Raw genomic sequence first — 20,000 nt, 5'->3', positions numbered from 1 at the left:
CGGGTTGTTTTTTGGCAGCGCAGCCAAGAGAGGAAGAGAGGGGGAGTCAGCGAGAGAGAAAGCGAAGTACAGCAGACAGATGGTCGCAGAAAACGATGCTGCCAAAAAGACGCCACAAAGAAGGCTGGCAAGCTCGTGATGGACGGACGCGGAGTTTGAGGGACGGGAGAAAGGTGAGGAAGAAGACAGACGCCGTGAGGAAGATCCACTCCTCCATCCATATATGGATGTCTCACGTCCTGTTTGCTAAACTCCTACATCCATATATGGACGTCTCACTTCCTGTTTGCTAAACTCCTACATCCATATATGGACGTCTCACTTCCTGTTTGCTAAACTCCTACATCCATATATGGACGTCTCACTTCCTGTTTGCTAAACTCCTACAACCATATATGGACGTCTCACTTGCTGTTTGCTAAACTCCTACATCCATATATGGACGTCTCACTTCCTGTTTGCTAAACTCCTACATCCATATATGGACGTCTCACTTCCTGTTTGCTAAACTCCTACATCCATATATGGACGTCTCACTTCCTGTTTGCTAAACTCTTACATCCATATATGGACGTCTCACTTCCCGTTTGCTAAACTCCTACATCCATATATGGACGTCTCACTTCCCGTTTGCTAAACTCCTACATCCATATATGGACGTCTCACTTACTGTTTGCTAAACTCTTACATCCATACATGGACGTCTCACTTCCTGTTTGCTAAACTCCTACATCCATATATGGACGTCTCACTTCCTGTTTGCTAAACTCCTACATCCATATATGGACGTCTCACTTACAGTTTGCTAAACTCGTACATCCATATATGGACGTCTCACTTCCTGTTTGCTAAACTCCTACATCCATATATGGACGTCTCACTTCTTGTTTGCTAAACTCCTACATCCATATATGGACGTCTCACTTTCTGTTTGCTAAACTCCTACATCCATATATGGACGTCTCACTTACTGTTTGCTAAACTCCTACATCCATATATGGACGTCTCACTTGCTGTTTGCTAAACTCCTACATCCATATATGGACGTCTCACTTGCTGTTAGCTAAACTCCTACATCCATATGTGGACGTCTCACTTGCTGTTTGCTAAACTCCTACATCCATATATGGACGTCTCACTTACTGTTTGCTAAACTCCTACATCCATATATGGACGTCGCACTTGCTGTTTGCTAAACTCCTACGTCCATATATGGACGTCTCACTTCCTGTTTGCTAAACTCCTACATCCATATATGGACGTCTCACTTCCTGTTTGCTAAACTCCTACATCCATATGTGGACGTCTCACTTGCTGTTTGCCAAACTCCTACATCCATATATGGACGTCTCACTTGCTGTTTGCTAAAGTCCTACATCCATATATGGACGTCTCACCAGAGGTAAACAAGGAAGGGAGCGCTGAAACGCAAGTAGAACCTCAAACACAAGACTTGACCTGGTTAGTTGCCTCTGATCACTAATCAGAGGCAGGTGAGTTCGGTGGTCGCCCCTAGCAACCAGAGATAAACAAGGAAGGGAGCGCTGAAACGCAAGTAGAACCTCAAACACAGGACTTGACCTGCATGGTTAGTTGCCTCTGATCACTAATCAGAGGCAGGTGAGTTCGGTGGTCACCCCTAGCAACCAGAGGTAAACAAGGAAGGGAGCGCTGAAACGCAAGTAGAACCTCAAACACAGGACTTGACCTGCATGGTTAGTTGCCTCTGATCACTAATCAGAGGCAGGTGAGTTCGGTGGTTGCCCCTAGCAACCAGAGGTAAACAAGGAAGGGAGCGCTGAAATGCAAGTAGAACCTCAAACACAAGACTTGACCTGGTTAGTTGCCTCTGATCACTAATCAGAGGCAGGTGAGTTCAGTCGTCGCCCCTAGCAACCAGAGGTAAACAAGGAAGGGAGCGCTGAAACGTAAGTAGAACCTCAAACACAAGACTTGACCTGCATGGTTAGTTGCCTCTGATCACTAATCAGAGGCAGGTGAGTTTGGTGGTCGCCCCTAGCAACCAGAGGTAAACAAGGAAGGGAGCGCTGAAACTGAAACACAAGACTTGACCTGGTTAGTTGCCTCTGATCACTAATCAGAGGCAGGGGAGTTCGGTGGTCGCCCCTAGCAACCAGAGGTAAACAAGGAAGGGAGCGCTGAAACTGAAACACAAGACTTGACCTGGTTAGTTGCCTCTGATCACTAATCAGAGGCAGGGGAGTTCGGTGGTCGCCCCTAGCAACCAGAGGTAAACAAGGAAGGGAGCGCTGAAACTGAAACACAAGACTTGACCTGGTTAGTTGCCTCTGATCACTAATCAGAGGCAGGGGAGTTCGGTGGTCGCCCCTAGCAACCAGAGGTAAACAAGGAAGGGAGCGCTGAAACTGAAACACAAGACTTGACCTGGCATTTATCAAAAAAAATATTCAGCTTTTCCTATTTTTCACCATCAAATGGTTCAAGTTGGTCAAAAAATGTTTATAGTTTAATTTCATATTTCATTTTTTGAATGTTATTTCAGGCAAATCCATGCACTTTATTTACATGATTGACATTTTACTAACAAAAAAAACCCGATGTGGATAAAGTTATTCATTGTTGCAGCTTGATCTATATTTAATAATAATGATTACATTTAATAATAAAATAGTACAATTTATCCAGCCGTCCATTTTCTACCACTTGTCCTTCTTAAGGTCGCAGGGGGTAGGGGGGGGGGGGGTGCTGGAGCCTATCCCAGCTGCATTGGGGCTGGGATTGTTTTGCAGAGGCGTACTTGTAACAATTTTATGGATAAATGATGGTATTTATAAATGTTTTCCTCCGAGGGGGGGCGTAACGGGACATAATTGAGACGCACCACTCTCACACACACACATCACCAAGCAACTCGGAGCTTTTCTTCCTGTCACTCACAGTCGCACAACAATTGGTGTTGAAGCAGACTGCTTGTCTCGCACTTGCCAAGATTTGAAGCTTTATCCCTCCAACTTTCCCTCCTTTTAAGATTGACTTTGCATCATCATCATCATTATTATTTTATCACGCATAATTAGGTTGTCTCCATTCTCCATTAAACATGTAAAAATGGACGAAAATTCCTATTCAAATAAGATATTTTGGTTTCCCCACGTGGAAAAATCGTGTTTGAAGATTCTGCAACATGCAGAATCATTATTAAAAAAAAAAAAAAAAAAAGATTCTGCAACATCCTGAGGAGGCTTGATTTACACATTGAAAGTTGAAAAATGCTTTTCAGAATAAAATACTCAATTGTTAAAAATCAATGTACTTTTTTTTATTTTATTTTATTTTTTTAATCCATCCTGTCCAGCCACTCAGACAAATCATGATGTAGATGTAGATGATCTATATCCAACGTACACATTGACTTTACACAAGAGAAGTGTTAAGACTTCTCTTATTTTGACTTGATTAAATATTTGGCCAGAATTTGATTCAACAAGAGCAGTTTTCTTTCAGGTAATATAGAAATGTATCAGAGCTGTTTATCCATTTTACGGAGGAATGTCGTTCATCGTAGAACTGATGTTGTTAAAAAGTATTGATTCTGAATTGGAGATTCGCAGCCTTAGAAGACACTATAGGGGCGGGAAAAGAAAAAGATGTAATGAATTTCCTTTCTGATGATTCTTAATCAATGAAAAAATATATATATATATATATTTTTAATCCATCCAGTCCAGTCAGTCGGACAAATCACGATGTAGATGTAGATGATCTATATCCAATGTACACATTTACTTTACACAAGAGATCAATAGTGAAAAGAATGTTCCCCCAGGAGTGGAATGCTGAGGTTCTCACAGCTGATCATTTACTCCTTTTTCATATTCTTTTCCTACAATCTCCTCTACAATCTAAAATTCGACTGCGGCCGCCATCCCAGCATGCGACATCACCTTTTTGTTACCTGCGGTGATGACACCTTTGACCCCAGCAGGATGATAGGCGGGTCAACGCCGTCTGATGAGGGGGGGAAATTGATGTTGAAATGGCGCCGCAATCATAAAGATGCGGCGTGGTGGTATCATCGCTTTTCTAGTAGTGTTTCACCTGTGTGTGTGTGTGTGTTTGTGTGTGTGTGTGTGTGTGTGTGTGTGTGTGCCAACAGCAAAGTAGCAGGGGAACAGTGTTCCCTTGAAAAAAACCCCCACAATAATTACAGTAGCATTTTGGTTAAGCATAAAGCAGGATCAGAAAGCGTTGCGGCGCGGCGCTCGGACAGACCCCCCGCGGGGACGAATCACAGGCAGAACAGTTCCGCTTTGCCTTTCAGGCCTAATTGGACATATGCTGGAGTGGAGCTGGCGAGGGAGACCGGAATGTGCCGTGGGGAGGAGGAGACGAGGAGACGAGGAGACGAGGAGACATCGCTGACATCTGTGTGCAAGGAAAATGTGCCATCAGATCTTCCACAAACAAGAAGTAGGTAGGCAGGAATGGAGGTGATGGTGCACTGAGTCTTCAACATGGAAGTGATGGTGCACTGAGTCTTCAACATGGAAGTGATGGTGCACTGAGTCTTCAACATGGCAGGAATGGAAGTGATGGTGCACTGAGTCTTCAACATGGCAGGAATGGAGGTGATGGTGCACTGAGTCTTCAACATGGCAGGAATGGAAGTGATGGTGCACTGAGTCTTCAACATGGCAGGAATGGAGGTGATGGTGCACTGTGTCTTCAACATGGCAGGAATGGAAGTGATGGTGCACTGAGTCTTCAACATGGCAGGGATGGAGGTGATGGTGCACTGAGTCTTCAACATGGCAGGAATGGAAGTGATGGTGCACTGAGTCTTCAACATGGCAGGAATGGAGGTGATGGTGCACTGAGTCTTGAACATGGCAGGAATGGAAGTGATGGTGCACTGAGTCTTCAACATGGCAGGAATGGAGGTGATGGTGCACTGAGTCTTCAACATGGCAGGAATGGAGGTGATGGTGCACTGAGTCTTCAACATGGCAGGAATGGAGGTGATGGTGCACTGAGTCTTGAACATGGCAGGAATGGAAGTGATGGTGCACTGAGTCTTCAACATGGCAGGAATGGAGGTGATGGTGCACTGAGTCTTCAACATGGCAGGAATGGAAGTGATGGTGCACTGAGTCTTCAACATGGCAGGAATGGAGGTGATGGTGCACTGAGTCTTCAACATGGCAGGACTGGAGGTGATGGTGCACTGAGTCTTCAACATGGCAGGAATGGAGGTGATGGTGCACTGAGTCTTCAACATGGCAGGAATGGAGGTGATGGTGCACTGAGTCTTCAACATGGCAGTAACAATAACTGCCAGCCATATGTTGCTGTAAGAAGAATAGTAGCGCAGGTGGGGAACCCTCAACTCATTCACACCTATGGAATCTTTAGGACCTCACTTTATGCAAGATTGTCTTTTGGGATGAGGTCAGGGTTCTTGGGTTCTTACACATCAAATCACATCACAGTTATGTTTGCCCTCAGAGGGTCGCTTGTAACTAGAGATGTCCGATAATATCGGCCTGCCGATAATATCGGCCTGCCGATATTATCGGCCAAGAAATGCTTTAAAATGTAATATCGAAAAATTATCGGTATCGGGTTTTTTTTTGTATTGGTATCGGCTTTTTATTTATTTATTTATTTTTAAAAATTAAATCAACATAAAAAACACAAGATACACTTACAATTAGTGCACCAACCCAAAAAACCTCCCTCCCCCATTTACACTCATTCACACAAAAGGGTTGTTTCTTTCTGTTATTAATATTCTGCTTCCTACAATATATATCAATATATATCAATACAGTCTGCAAGGGACACAGTTATTAATATTAACAATATATCAATATATATCAATACAGTCTGCAAGGGATACAGTCCGTAAGCACACATGATTGTGCGTGCTGCTGCTCCACTAATAGTACTAACCTTTAACACTTAATTTTACTCATTTTCATTCATTACTAGTTTCTATGTAACTGTTTTTATATTGTTTTACTTTCTTTTTTATTCAAGAAAATGTTTTTAATTTATTTATCTTATTTTATTTTATCAATTTTTTTAAAAATTTGACCTTATCTTCACCATACCTGGTTGTCCAAAATAGGCATAATAATGTGTTAATTCCACGACTGTATATATTGGTATCGGTACTTACAATTAGTGCACCAACCCAAAAAACCTCCCTCCCCATTTACACTCATTCACACAAAAGGGTTGTTTCTTTCTGTTATTAATATTCTGCTTCCTACATTATATATCAATATATATCAATACAGTCTGCAAGGGATACAGTTATTAATATTAACAATATATCAATATATATCAATACAGTCTGCACGGGATACAGTCCGTAAGCACACATGATTGTGCGTGCTGCTGCTCCACTAATAGTACTAACCTTTAACAGTTCATTTTACTCATTTTCATTCATTACTAGTTTCTATGTAACTGTTTTTATATTGTTTTACTTTCTTTTTTATTCAAGAAAATGTTTTTAATTTATTTATCTTATTTTATTTTATCAATTTTTTTTTAAATTGACCTTATCTTCACCATACCTGGTTGTCCAAATTAGGCATAATAATGTGTTAATTCCACGACTGTATATATTGGTATCGGTTGATATCGGTATCGGTAATTAAGAGTTGGACAATATCGGAATATCAGATTTTGGCAAAAAGCCATTATCGGACATCCCTACTTATAACAGTAAATAATATGCCAGTATATATATATACATATATACACGGTTTTTTTTTTTTTTTATATAGATTTTTTTAAATATTATGAATCAATTTAAAATTGTAATGAATAAGAATCACGATTTGGATGTGATTTGATTTTAATTTTAATTTTTAATTATTATTTTTTGGTTTATATTTACTTCTGAAATTTAGTGGGTGCGGCTTATAGTCCCGAAAAGTAGTAAAACATGATTAATGTAACTTCAAAATAAATCATTTGACAGCGCTAAAAACCGTAAATGAAGTTTGTATTTCAGATCCTGTTTGTTCTGCCGTTTGCTCGCTTTTCTTTCCTAAAAATTGCATGCACATGCGTCACAGTCAAATATGCAAAGAGGACTTAAGTTCCCGCAGCGCAACACCTTCAAATGGAGTCGGACGTGCGGCGCTCGGAGGGACGCCACTCTGGCGACAAGCGAGGCAGAGAAGAGTTGACAGAAGGGAAAGAGGAGGACACATCTATCACATCTCACCACTAAAGAGAAGCGGCACATCTGAAGAAGAAAAAAACGGCAAGCACTTTGGGGAATAACACTCTCTGGGATTCTCTTTCGCGTCGCTCCCAAAGTGAACATGAAAACCTCACAAGAGCGCAGACAAAACATCGCACTTCTGTTGAGAAAGAAGAGCTTTTAATCTGGCGGCACCCCTCCTTCACATCCAAAGTCCCCAAACAAACACTAGTGCAAGAAATGGAGAGAGAGAAAGAGAGAGAGAGAGAGAGAAAGAGAGAGAAAGAGAAACATCTCTAATCAGGGCTAAATGTTTGCAGAAGAAACCACGTCTGAAGAAAAAGTGAGAAGTTTGACATAAAGAAGTGTCTTGGCGGGGAAGTTGAGGACTGAGCAGAATGAAGAAGAAGAAGAAGAAGGAGCGCAGAGTTGAGAATAATTGGCAGCGAGTCCAGACTGTGTTCAGCACGCGCCAGGCGGCACAGCTTGAACTTAAAGCGCCGCTGCGGCATAATGAAGACGTGGCGACTAATTAACATATGGGGTGTGAAACAGGTTGCTTGGCACGTTCACTGCAAGGTAAAGTTATTATTGAGGAGTAATTAGCTGTGTGAAGTTAATGCGCTGAACAATGGCTGCCAGCGCCCAACAATATGGCCGCATCCCAGCCAGGGGGGGGGGGGGGGGGGCGAGTAGCCCCCGCTCAAGTGCCAGTCCCAAATCTGTTGGCCAGCATATGCTCGGGCAATGAATGCAAGACCCGGGCGACCTTTTTGCCGCAGAGGGGCGAGAACCCATAATTAATTGGAAGCGAAAGCTTGGAATATCAGTCCAGGAACTTCCTGCTGACAAAGATCATTCCGGACTGCAACTTGAAGAAGCTGGGGACAAACCCAAAAAGCAGAAGCGGGGGACATTCAACTCCATTTTTTTTGGGGGGTAGGGGGGGGGGGGGGGCACGTTTCCAGAAAGCTAAGAACCAGGGACGCCGGACTTCTCTCTTCACTATAAGTCTTACTTTGTGTTAATTGTTGCGTTGACCAGCATTCCTCCAATGGGGAATTCAAATTGCTAGTCTCTCCCAGATCCTTTTTATGGCAATATGCTGTTGTTTATATTCAATCACCAGGCAGAAGTTGGTATTTTGTGGTTTATTCTCCAAGCTTAGAGGACAAACTGAGACCAATCCAGCACCCAAGCGTTCCCTAGCCCGGTCCAGATCGGTCTACCTCGGTCTCCCGGAGGTCCCGTGATCTTCCGTCTGTCCCTCGCCCTCACTCGCTTTGTTTAGACTACTCCGAGTTATCTCTACTCTGACACATTCCAATCTGGAAGGCCAACACCTTACTATGAGACTCAAAAGAGGAAGAATACTAGCTATTATTTATATGACTATAGGAGTTTACAAAGAAGTAACACTTAAATATGGATATATGGAAAATATCTCGTTCCATCATTTTCCAGAGAACCGGCGTCTTCTACTTTGGATTTTAGTCCGTTTATTTTGTGGCGCTTTGCTGTTTTTAAGGAGCTTCTGCAAAAATGTGAGTGGGGGCCAAACAGAGAGGACCTAGAGTGGAACCCTGAGGAACACCACTGGTACAACTGAAGAAGTTCAACACATGACCGAAACAACTTAGTTACATGCAGTGGGCCTGGATTGGCATCTGTTATCTCATTCTTGTGAGAATCCTGCGGGCGACTGAAGCATTACACTGCAAAAAAAGACTAGATTCTAGGAAAAACTAGTGTATTTAATTAGCTGCATGGACATATTTGACTTGATTAGACATCCTAAATAAGATTAGCAGCACAATTAAGCTAATAAGTATTTTATTCAACTTGCAACTCTTAAATTAAACACAATTTTCTATGTGGGGGGAAAACAAAATATCTTATTTGATCAGTTATTTTTCTCAATGGTAATATTTCTAAACTAGAATAGAAAATATATAGTTAGGAATGCAAAAATTAGGACAAAAAATAAGCCTACTGTAATGGCCTTCTCACTGGGCTCTCCAAACCAGCTGTGCAGTACATCCAGAATGCTGCTGCTCGAGTCCTGACTCGAACCAGGAAATACGACCACATTAGTCCAGTGCTGAGGTCACCGCACTGACTTCCTGTTGCTCAGAGACTAGACTTGAAAACAGGTCTTTTCATGGTCTTGTGCCATAGTGCATCTCTGACATGTTAGAACCATATGAACCACCTGGCTCTGAGAACCTCAGGGAGTGGTCTCCTGCTGGCATGTAAGAACCATATGAACCATCTCCGGCTCTGAGAACCTCAGGGAGTGGTCTCCTGCTGGCATGTAAGAACCATATGAACCATCTCCGGCTCTGAGAACCTCAGGGAGTGGTCTCCTGCTGGCATGTTAGAACCATATGAACCATCTCCAGCTCTGAGAACCTCAGGGAGTGGTCTCCTGCTGGCATGTTAGAACCATATGAACCATCTCCAGCTCTGAGAACCTCAGGGGGTGGTCTCCTGCTGGCATGTTAGAACCATATGAACCATCTCCGGCTCTGAGAACCTCAGGGAGTGGTTTCCTGCTGGCATGTTAGAACCATATGAACCATCTCCGGCTCTGAGAACCTCAGGGGGTGGTCTCCTGCTGGCATGTTAGAACCATATGAACCATCTCCAGCTCTAAAAACCTCAGGGAGTGGTCTCCTGCTGGCATGTTAGAACCATATGAACCATCTCCGGCTCTGAGAACCTCAGGGAGTGGTCTCCTGCTGGCATGTTGGAACCATATGAACCATCTCCGGCTCTGAGAACCTCAGGGGGTGGTCTCCGGCTGGCATGTTAGAACCATTTGAACCATCTCCGGCTCTGAGAACCTCAGGGGGTGGTCTCCTGCTGGCATGTTAGAACCATATGAACCATCTCCAGCTCTAAAAACCTCAGGGAGCGGTCTCCTGCTGGCATGTTAGAACCATATGAACCATCTCCGGCTCTGAGAACCTCAGGGAGTGGTTTCCTGCTGGCATGTTAGAACCATATGAACCTGCTGGGGTCCAGAGTCAGGACCAAACATGGTGAAACTGTGTTTAAGTTTTATGCTCCCAAAATCTGGAATAGTCTTCCTGAAGATGCGAGACGGGCCTAATCACAGGATGTTCAAATCCAGCCTGAAAACACTTGAATTTAACTGTGCATATGACAACTGAAAGTATTGTATCTACACTCTGTGATTGATTTTAATTGGAATTAATTCTGATTGTTGTATTTTCACATTTTAATTTGAAATATTTATATTTTTGCCTTCTTTGAATTTTCTGTAAAGCACTTTGAATTGCCTTGTGTACGAATTGTGCTCTATCAAAATAACTTGCCTTGCCTTAAATACCTCCTAAAATGAGGGAAATTTCTAAAAATAAAATATTAAATCTTGGCAAGTGGCAAATACTTAGCAGTGTAAGAAATGTGGGTTGGTTAACTAATCCAGGACTAGCTGCAGTGTGCTCAAACAACCACCAGGTTAAGCTCTTCCCCTTTCGGTCTTATCACGTCTTCACTTTGAGGAAACGCCATATTAGCGCATTCTTCACTCACGCTTTAAGTGTGGGATGAGATATAAAAAAACTGAAAATATGTGTAACTGCCAAAAAGAACAGGACTTAAAAGAAGAACTTGAAGAACGCCTCATTTATGTTTGCTCGCAAAGTTAAACTGTCTGTGTGTTTACAGAGTTCCTCCAGACAACTCTTGGGTTTTTAGGAAAGCGCCGCAAAAATGTTTGGCTCCCAAGTTCTAAACTGAACAGGTTCGCCCCCGGGCCGCTACTTGAATAGTGAACTAGAGTGATCCATCATGTTCATGAGCGAGAGATGGCCGCCAGTCTCCAGGCATATTTGCAAGTACGGTTCCTTTGGTCAAGTGAAGGCAGTCATCCCAACCCTGGTTTACTTGAACTCAGGTCTAGTTCTAAACTGAACAGGTTTGGCCCCGGGCCGCGACTTGAGTAGTTGACTAAGAGCGAGAGATGGCCGCCAGTCTCCAGGCATATTTGCAAGTACGGTTCCTTTGGTCAAGTGAAGGCAATCATCTCAACCCTGGTTTACTTGAACTCAGGTCTAGTTCTAAACTGAACAGGTTTGGCCCCCGGGCCGCGACTTGAGTAGTTGACTAAGAGCGAGAGATGGCTGCCAGTCTCCGGTCATATTTGCGAGTACGGTTCATTTGGTCAAGTGAAGGCAATCATCTCAACCCTGGTTTACTTGAACTCAGGTCTAGTTCTAAACTGAACAGGTTTGGCCCCCGGGCCGCGACTTGAGTAGTTGACTAAGAGCGAGAGATGGCCGCCAGTCTCCAGGCATATTTGCAAGTACGGTTCCTTTGGTCAAGTGAAGGCAATCATCTCAACCCTGGTTTACTTGAACTCAGGTCTAGTTCTAAACTGAACAGGTTTGGCCCCCGGGCCGCGACTTGAGTAGTTGACTAAGAGCGAGAGATGGCTGCCAGTCTCCGGGCATATTTGCGAGTACGGTTCATTTGGTCAAGTGAAAGCAGTCATCCCAACCCTGGTTTACCTGAACTCAGGTCCAGGTCTTTGGTTACGAGAACCCCATGCTTTGGAAAAAGTGTCCTCAACACTTAAAAAACAAAAATCAATCAATCAATCAAAGTTTATTTACATCGCCCTTAATCACAAATGTCTCAAAGGGCTGCACACGCCACAACCACATCCTGGGCTCAGTTCCCACATCAGGGCAAGAAAAAACTCAACCAAATGGGAACAATGAGAAACCTGGAAGGGGACTGCAAAAAAAAAGGTATGCGCAAGAAGGCAGGTTGTGATTGGGGTGCTTTAGAAGTAGGAGTACAGTCATGGTCAGGTAACAAAGCACTTTTGTAGAGCGGGTAGACTGAACAGGGACAAGCCTAATTGCACCAGCCGCACTTTAATAGGAGAGATGAAGCAATTACGCAGGTGATTAAGTTAGCTTTAGTACAAGTATGTGTGGCTTGTGTCCACGCCACGTATTACACGGGGAGCGCCAGTGATCCAGTTAGCAACGCAAGGTTAGCCTTAATGGACAGCTTGTTAGCCGCTGCCGCCGGCCCGTCTGGTCTTCCTTAAAGCAGTCAAAGCATCAGGCGGCTTCACTCATTTTACAATTTTCTTCTTCCTTCTCCCCGCCCCCCAGTCCGCCATTCTGCCTCTAAAGCGGCGGCCTGACGAGATTAAAGGCGGCGCACAGAGGGAGACGCGCTACACCGGGTGTTTTGCTCCAGTGGGTTTTGATTCATTAGGCCAGGAGACATTCGCTGTCATCCCCGTGTTTCAATACAGCGTTGGCTCCCATTCTTTGGCCTCTCCACATAAACCCTGGACGCTCCGCAGGTGAGCTCCTTTCATCCCCGCCGCGCCTCCCAGCATGGCGGCCGCAGCGCCACCGGGGGGGGGGGGGCGCCCGGGAGAGAAGTGGCCTAATTAACGATAGGAGACGAGCGGGCCAGCAAAGGGAGCTCACAGTCAACCTTTTGCAACTTAACAAGGAGGCTCCCAGTAGGGGGTGCGGAAAGACGCATGTTTTGGATTTCTGTGTCGCACAAGGGATCACTTTCCTCTGATACTCACTTAAAAAGGAAAGGCAGGGTCGAGGGATCTCCGGTATGTTCTATTTTAAAGCGTCCACGGGCTGCTTTTTCCACAGATTGGATGTGTACAAACTGCTACTATTAAGTACATTAATAAACATTAGGGGTGTCCTGATCCTATATTGATATCAGTCCGATATCAGCATTAAATATTGATATCGATTTTCCCGGGTTCACGAGCTTCAATGTCTCCCGGGTCTTCTCCGTGGCCTCCTACCTACTCTTATGGATCCAGAAGCTTTACTCTGAACTCCTTCCGGATGACAGATCTTCTCACCCTATCTCTAAGGGAGAGACCCGCCACCCGACAGAGGAAACTCATTTCTGGCGCCTGTACCCATGGTCTTGTCCTTTCGGTCCCAACCCAAAGCTCACTACCGTGGATAGGTTAGGCTAGGTTAGGCTCAGCTCCTTCTTCACCACGCGGATCGCTCCGCCAGTCCATCTCACCATCCACTCTTCCCTCACTCCTGAACAACTCCTCCACTTGGGGGAAGATCTCCTCCCCAGCCCCAACTACACCCTTTTCCATGCGAGAACCATGGACTGGGACTTGGAGGTGCCGATTCTCATCCCAGTCGCTTCAAACTCGGCTGCGAGCAGTTCCAGTCAGAGCTAAAGATCAGATAAAGCCGGCAGGAACACATCATCTGCAAAAAGCAGAGACCTAACCCTGCAGAATCGGAATCAGAATAGTTTTTATTGCCATTGTTTGAGAACGGGTTGACAAACTAGGAATTTTACTTGGTGCAAAGGTGCAACATGAAACACATATAACACAGAATAGGTAATAACATGAGCTGTAACTGAGCTATCAGATCTTGTTATTGTTCATGTGCCTGATGGCCGAGGGGAAAAAAGTGTTCAGGTGGCGGGAGGTGTGGGTCTGGATGGACCGTAGTCTCCTGCCTGGATGGAGCGTAGTCTCCAGCCTGAGGGGACAGGGGAGAATAGTTTGTGTCCAGTGTGAGAAGAGTCAGCTGTGATCCGACCCACAAGCCTCCTGGTCCTGGAGGAGAGCAGGTCCTGGAGGGATGGGAGTTTGCAGCCAATCACCTTCTCAGCAGCACGTACCATGCGCTGCAGTCCATGCTTGTCCTGGACTGTGGCGCCGGGGAACCACACAATGATGGACTCGATGATGGCTGAGTAGAACTGCACCAGCATCTCAATCGGCACCTTCAGTTTCCTCAGCTGCCGCAGGAAGTACATCCTCTGCTGGGCCTTCTTGATGAGAGAGCTGATGGTCGGCTCCCACTTGAGGTCCTGGGTGATGGTGGTGCCCAAGAAACGGATGGAGTCTAGAGCCGCCACACCGGATCGCCTCAACGCCCTGACTGCGGCTGGAAAGTCGGTCCCTTGAATTTATGAACAAAGCCTCCCACCCAGGAACAAATCCCTTCCCTACCATACCTTTACATTGTCTTGCAGAGACAAAGGCAGTGGATGACTAACAAGAGGGTTCACTCTGTTTCTGTCTATTGCTTCAGATAGCTCCAACTGTTACGTGTGGATTTGGAGGAAACTTTCAGGAAATGTCAGACATTTTGGGGCTGAGCTGGATGGTCTCAGGACTTCTCCACCATTGGGAGGTGGGGCCTGGTGGAGGTTCCTTACATTGAGAGTTGAATACCAAGACCGGAGACATACTCGCTCGTGGATCTGTTTAGAAACTGAGGAACCACAAGCACATACGTTTGGGTTTGGGAACCTGATTCGGCCGGGTGATACTTGGGCAAACGGACTAGTTGGTTACACGCAATGTTTAGAAAACCGGGGTAAGATTCTGGAGATGAAAAAAAAAACAACCCTCGGAATCAGTGGGAAAAAGGGAGTTGAGGACAAAGACAAAGAAGACTATGAAGAATCTGTCACTTTTTCATCAGCTCCACCCTTCTTTTCATTTCATCACCTCTTCCAAGTGGACGCTTGAAAGCATTCTTTGCGGGCCTTTGGGGGTTTGGGGGTGAACAAAGCCAAGGATGCACACACACACACACACACACACACACACACACACACACACACACACACACACACACACACACACACTGCAAACAGAGAGACACAAGAAGGGACAGCTGAACTCGGCCTCGTTAGGGGGAAACGCAATCACAAGGGGCTTATCACACGCACACACACACACACACACACACACACACACACACACACACACACACACACACACACACACACACACACACACACACACACACCGACACAGTGAACCCGGTGCCCCGGCCCTGGCAGGCCATTGTACTGTGGGATTGCGCAGACAATCTCTTCATGAATGATTAAGCAGCGCGTTTTTCTCCAGCGAGCCTTTGATGGCGAGCGCGTTTGATCACCCTCGCTTTTTCCGCCCCGGCCGCGGACGCCACTCGTATGTCCGCGGCGGCTCCTCTCCTCTGGCCGCGCATGCCCACAGCTGCCCCCCCCCCCCCCCCCCCCGGCTTGTGAGGGGCCATTGTTGCAGGGGGGTGGGGGTGGGGGTGGGGGGGCCCGTCGTACGGAGTAACGCTTGTTTGGGAAAAGGTTGCAAAGTCATGGGAAAAGCGAGCTTTGTCTCGGCGGGGTCGTGAGGGAGTGAATGATGTTTATGGCTGCACACACACAGCTGCGCCGCACATACACCGCGAGCGAGCGGGACCATCCACAACACACACACGGAGACGTCTTCACAAACAAGGCGCTTGCGAGACACAAAAAAAGGGAACAATTTATAATTGAAGTCGCACAATGCAAATAAACACAGCTGTTTTTGGACACACACACACACACACGCTCCCTTATCACACACAGTGTGTGTATGACTAACTCACACGGGGGGGGGGTGCGTCTTGGACGGGGGTCTCTGTGATACAAAGCGGGTCTTTCTCGACTCAAAAGTCAGTATCATCTGCTTTTACAAAGGAGACGGCTATTAGTTCCGAGCCACCTGGAGCAACATAGAGCCCCCAGTGTAGCCCCCAGTGTAGTCCCCCAGTCTAGCCCCCAGTCTAGCCCCCTGCAGGACAATACTTCCATTTTTTGAGGTGCACGTTTGGGAGCGGACTGTCAATGACTGCGGACCACAACAATGTGGAGTCTGTAGCGAGACCTCCAGCAGCAAACTGTGGTACGGTGGAACCTCCATTCACCAACACTTCTGTTGGACTTCTTTTCAGTCGGTGAATGTGTACAACGCGCCAAATAATCGTCTGTGTGCAGATCATGACTTTCATTTACTCATTTTGCCAGCCATTTTGATGACGTCACCTCCTGTCATCGCGAGCATGGCCATTTTGAAGCTGTGCAGACGTCACTTTGTGTGATCGCAAACACTTCAAACCCTCAAAGTCTTGCTAGACAACCACTGAGCTATAGCATTATAGCTACGTAGTTGAGGATTTGATCAGAAAAGGGTGGCTTTATTCCTCAGCAAGTCTTTAATTGTGATGAGACCAAAAAAGATGCTACAGTGGACCTTCATGACAGTGAAGGAGAAGGTGCTACCTGGACACAAGCTGATGAAGGATCGCCTCACACTGATAGTTTGTGTTAAAGCTATCGACAACTTTGTGAAGCCACCGCTCGTTTGTATACATATATATATATATATATATATATTGTGTCTTTAAAAATAGGGACTTTTGTGGAGGCTAGAAGCAATAATTCATGTTTACGTTGATTCTTGTCGGGAACTTTGCTTCACTATACGAACGTTCCGGTTGGCGAACCACGTTGAAGAAGCAATTAAGGTTGTAGAGGGAGGTTTGTGTGCACTGTTGAAAAGTGTGTTGAACATTGTGTTGTTGTGCGGAGTTGTGTTTGCTGCGTCAGCGCCACACAATGCAAGAAGGAACGGGATCAAGAAGACAAAAGTAAATAACAATGGGAGGATTTCATCATCTTGACAAGTGGCTCTTTTTTCCCAAGACCAGCTGAGTGTGATGATGACGACTCTGCAGCACCACTTCCTGCTAGCCGCCCTCGTGCGGCGCCGGTTGTTTGACAGTTGGAAGTGAGACATGGACATGACTTTGTGCTGACTCACACACTCACCTGGATCTGTTGCTGCAGGAGGTTGATCTTGTGCTGCTGCTGAAGGAGCTGCTGCTGTTGTCTGGCGATCTGAGGACACAACACTCTGTCAAAGTGGGCACACTTTTGAAAGTGTGTACGTATGTGAAAGTGTGCACACATATCTATAGACATACTTGCCAACCCTCCCGATTTTTCCCGGGAGACTCCCAAATTTCAGTGCCCCTCCCGAAAATCTCCTGGGGCATACATTCTCCCAAATTTCTCCCGATTTTCACCCGAACAACAATATTGAGGGCGTGCCGTGATGGCACCGCCTTAAACGTCCTCTACAAGCATCCGCTTTATCACCATACAAACAGCGTGCCGGCCCAACCACATGTTGCATGAGGCTTCTGCAGACACACACAAAGTGAATGCAAGGCATACTAGGTCAACAGCCACACAGGTCACACTGAGGGTGGTCGTATAAACAAGTTTAACACTGTTACAAATACGCACCACACTGTGAACCCACACCAAACAAGAATGACAAACACTTTGCGGTAGAACATCCGCACCGTAACACAACATGAACACAACAGAACCAATACCCAGAACCCCTTGCAGCACTAACTCTTCCGGTCTACCACCAAACCTCGCCCCCCCCAATCTCTCGAATTCGAAGGTCTCAAGGTTGGCAAGTAAATATGTGTATATATATATATATATATATATATATATATATATATATATATATATATATATATATATATATATATATATATATATATATATAAATATATATATATATATATATATATATATATATATATATATATATATATATATATATATATATATATATATATATATATATATATATATATATATATATATATATATATATATATATATATAGAGAGAGAGATTATCTTTTTGTTTTTAATCAAAAATTGTTTTTTTAAATACGTTTTCAGTTCATCTCCATGCAACCAGAACGAGCTTTTTCAACCTGTAACTGTTTGGAAAAAGTTTCTCCATAATCATTACACCAAATAATACATTGGCAAAATCGCTTTGACTGGAGAATGGATGTCCGCTCCAGCGTTCTCTCGTTGTACAACATGTTTGGCCTCAACCTCCAGTGATAATGCTACTTAAGGTAATAGGAAAACGCAGTTTATTTGGAGGTGATTGTCGCCAACGTAGGGGAGTGTCTCCACAGTTAGCTGCTAGCTCGTCAAGTACATTTGACCTGGCAGACGCTCACCATCAGTGCTCACCTGGAAGTGCTCACCTGGTAGTGCTCACCTGTAAGTGCTCACCTGTAAGCGCTCACCTGGAAGCGTTCCCCTGGAAGTGCTCACCTGGAAGCGCTGACCTAAGCTCATTCCCTATGTTGGCTTGTACGCGCTCTTAACGAGACGTGTGTGTGTGTGTGCCGCCCCTTCAAAATAAGAGTACCTGGTCCTGCTGCTGTTTGGCCAGCTCCATCTGCTGCCTCTGCTTCTCCATCTGCGAGGCGGCCAGCTTCTTCTGCTCCTCGTGGGCCGCCAGGAGCTGCTCCCTCAGGCTGCTCAGCTGGCCGATCATGCCCATCAGCTGCCGCTCCTTCTCCGCCAGGCTGTCCGGGGTACCTGGGAGCACAGGAAGTCACAGGTGAGGCGACCGGCATGTCTTGGTAGAGGTTGGGTCACTTGGAAATCTTGAGTGGACTCTTTTTGTGTCCAATTACTTCACTGCCAAATTGTCTTTCTTATTCAGCCCAAATCTAATATGATTCATTATTGTCAAAAATCCATACAAAAAAGATATACATATTTATATATATATATATATATATTAATACGAATTATTTAAAAAATATTTTTTAACATACAAACATATGTATTTTTTTTTTCTTATTTATTTATTATTTTTTAATAATAATTACAAACATGAATGTGAGTGTGAATGTTGTCTGTCTATCTGTGTTGGCCCTGCGATGAGGTGGCGACTTGTCTAGGGTGTACACCGCCTTCCACCCGATTGTAGTTGAGATAGGCTCCAGCGCCCCCTCATTTGTTTTTCTTTTTATTGGTCTATTTATAATTTTTTTTTATAATTATAAGAATCAATTTAAAAAAAAACATTTTAACATATAAACATTTTATTTATTTTTTCTTATTTTTTTTTTTTAGTGATTACAAAAATACACTTTTAAAAGACTTTTTAATATGTACACGTATTTATAAATTTTTTCTTATTTATTTATTTTTTAATATTATAAAAATCCATTTTTGAAAGACATTTTAACATATAAACATATTTATTTTTTTTGTATTATTTATTTATTACTTTTTAATAATTATAAATATCCATCCATCCATTTTCCACCGCTTGTCCTCAATTTTTGAAATACATTTTAAATATAAACATATATATTTATTAGTTTCTGTTTATTAAGTTATTATTTTTTAATAATTATAATAATCAATTTTTAAAAAGACATTTTGACATATAAACATATTTATTATTTTTTTCTTATTATTTTTAATGATTATACAAATCTATTTTTAAAAGACATTTTAACATATAATCATATATATTTTCTTTTCACTTATTTTTTTTTTTTTTTTAATAATTATACAAATCTATTTTTAAAGACATTTTAACATATAAACATATTTATTTATTTGTTTTTTTATTAAGTTATTTATCAATTCTTTAATAATTATAAGAACATATTCAAAAAAAGGCATTTTAACATATGAACATATATTTATTATTTATTTATTTATTTATTTATAATTTTTTAATGGTGATAACAATCCATTTTTAAAAGGACATTTTGACATATAAACATATTTATTTATTTTTTGTTATTATTTTTAATGATTATACCAATCAATTTTTAAAAGACATTTTAACATGTAACATATATTTTTTTCACTTACCTATTTATTATTGTTTAATAACTATAAAAATATTATTTTTAATGATTATACAAATCCATTTTTAAAAGACATTTTAACATGTAAACATATATTTTTTTCACTTACTTATTTATTATTTTTTAATAACTATAAAAATCTATTTTTCAAAGACATTTTAACATATAAACATACTGTATTTATTTATTTGTTTTTTATTAAGTTATTTATTATTTCTTTAATAATCATAAGAACACATTAAAAAAAGG

The 20,000-nt window shown here is 43.3% G+C and overlaps 1 protein-coding gene across 6 annotated transcripts in view; it reads right to left on the bottom strand.

Moving 5' to 3' along the window:
- sox5 (SRY-box transcription factor 5) overlaps nt 1-20,000 on the bottom strand; it is an 863,129-nt gene that overhangs the window by 67,380 nt on the left and 775,749 nt on the right. For all 6 annotated transcript variants that reach the window (XM_062066517.1, XM_062066520.1, XM_062066521.1 and 3 more), the window contains 2 exons: nt 18,284-18,456; nt 16,859-16,927 (listed from right to left, as the gene is read on the bottom strand). In XM_062066517.1, coding sequence (XP_061922501.1) covers nt 16,859-16,927; nt 18,284-18,456 — 242 coding nt within the window. The remainder of the gene's footprint in view (nt 1-16,858; nt 16,928-18,283; nt 18,457-20,000) is intronic.

Source organism: Entelurus aequoreus, linkage group LG12 (genome assembly GCF_033978785.1).
Source record: "Entelurus aequoreus isolate RoL-2023_Sb linkage group LG12, RoL_Eaeq_v1.1, whole genome shotgun sequence".
Classification (NCBI taxonomy): Eukaryota; Metazoa; Chordata; class Actinopteri; order Syngnathiformes; family Syngnathidae; genus Entelurus; species Entelurus aequoreus.
The sequence above is the reverse complement of the archived record's forward strand: the minus strand, read 5'-3'. Positions and strand labels throughout refer to the sequence as shown.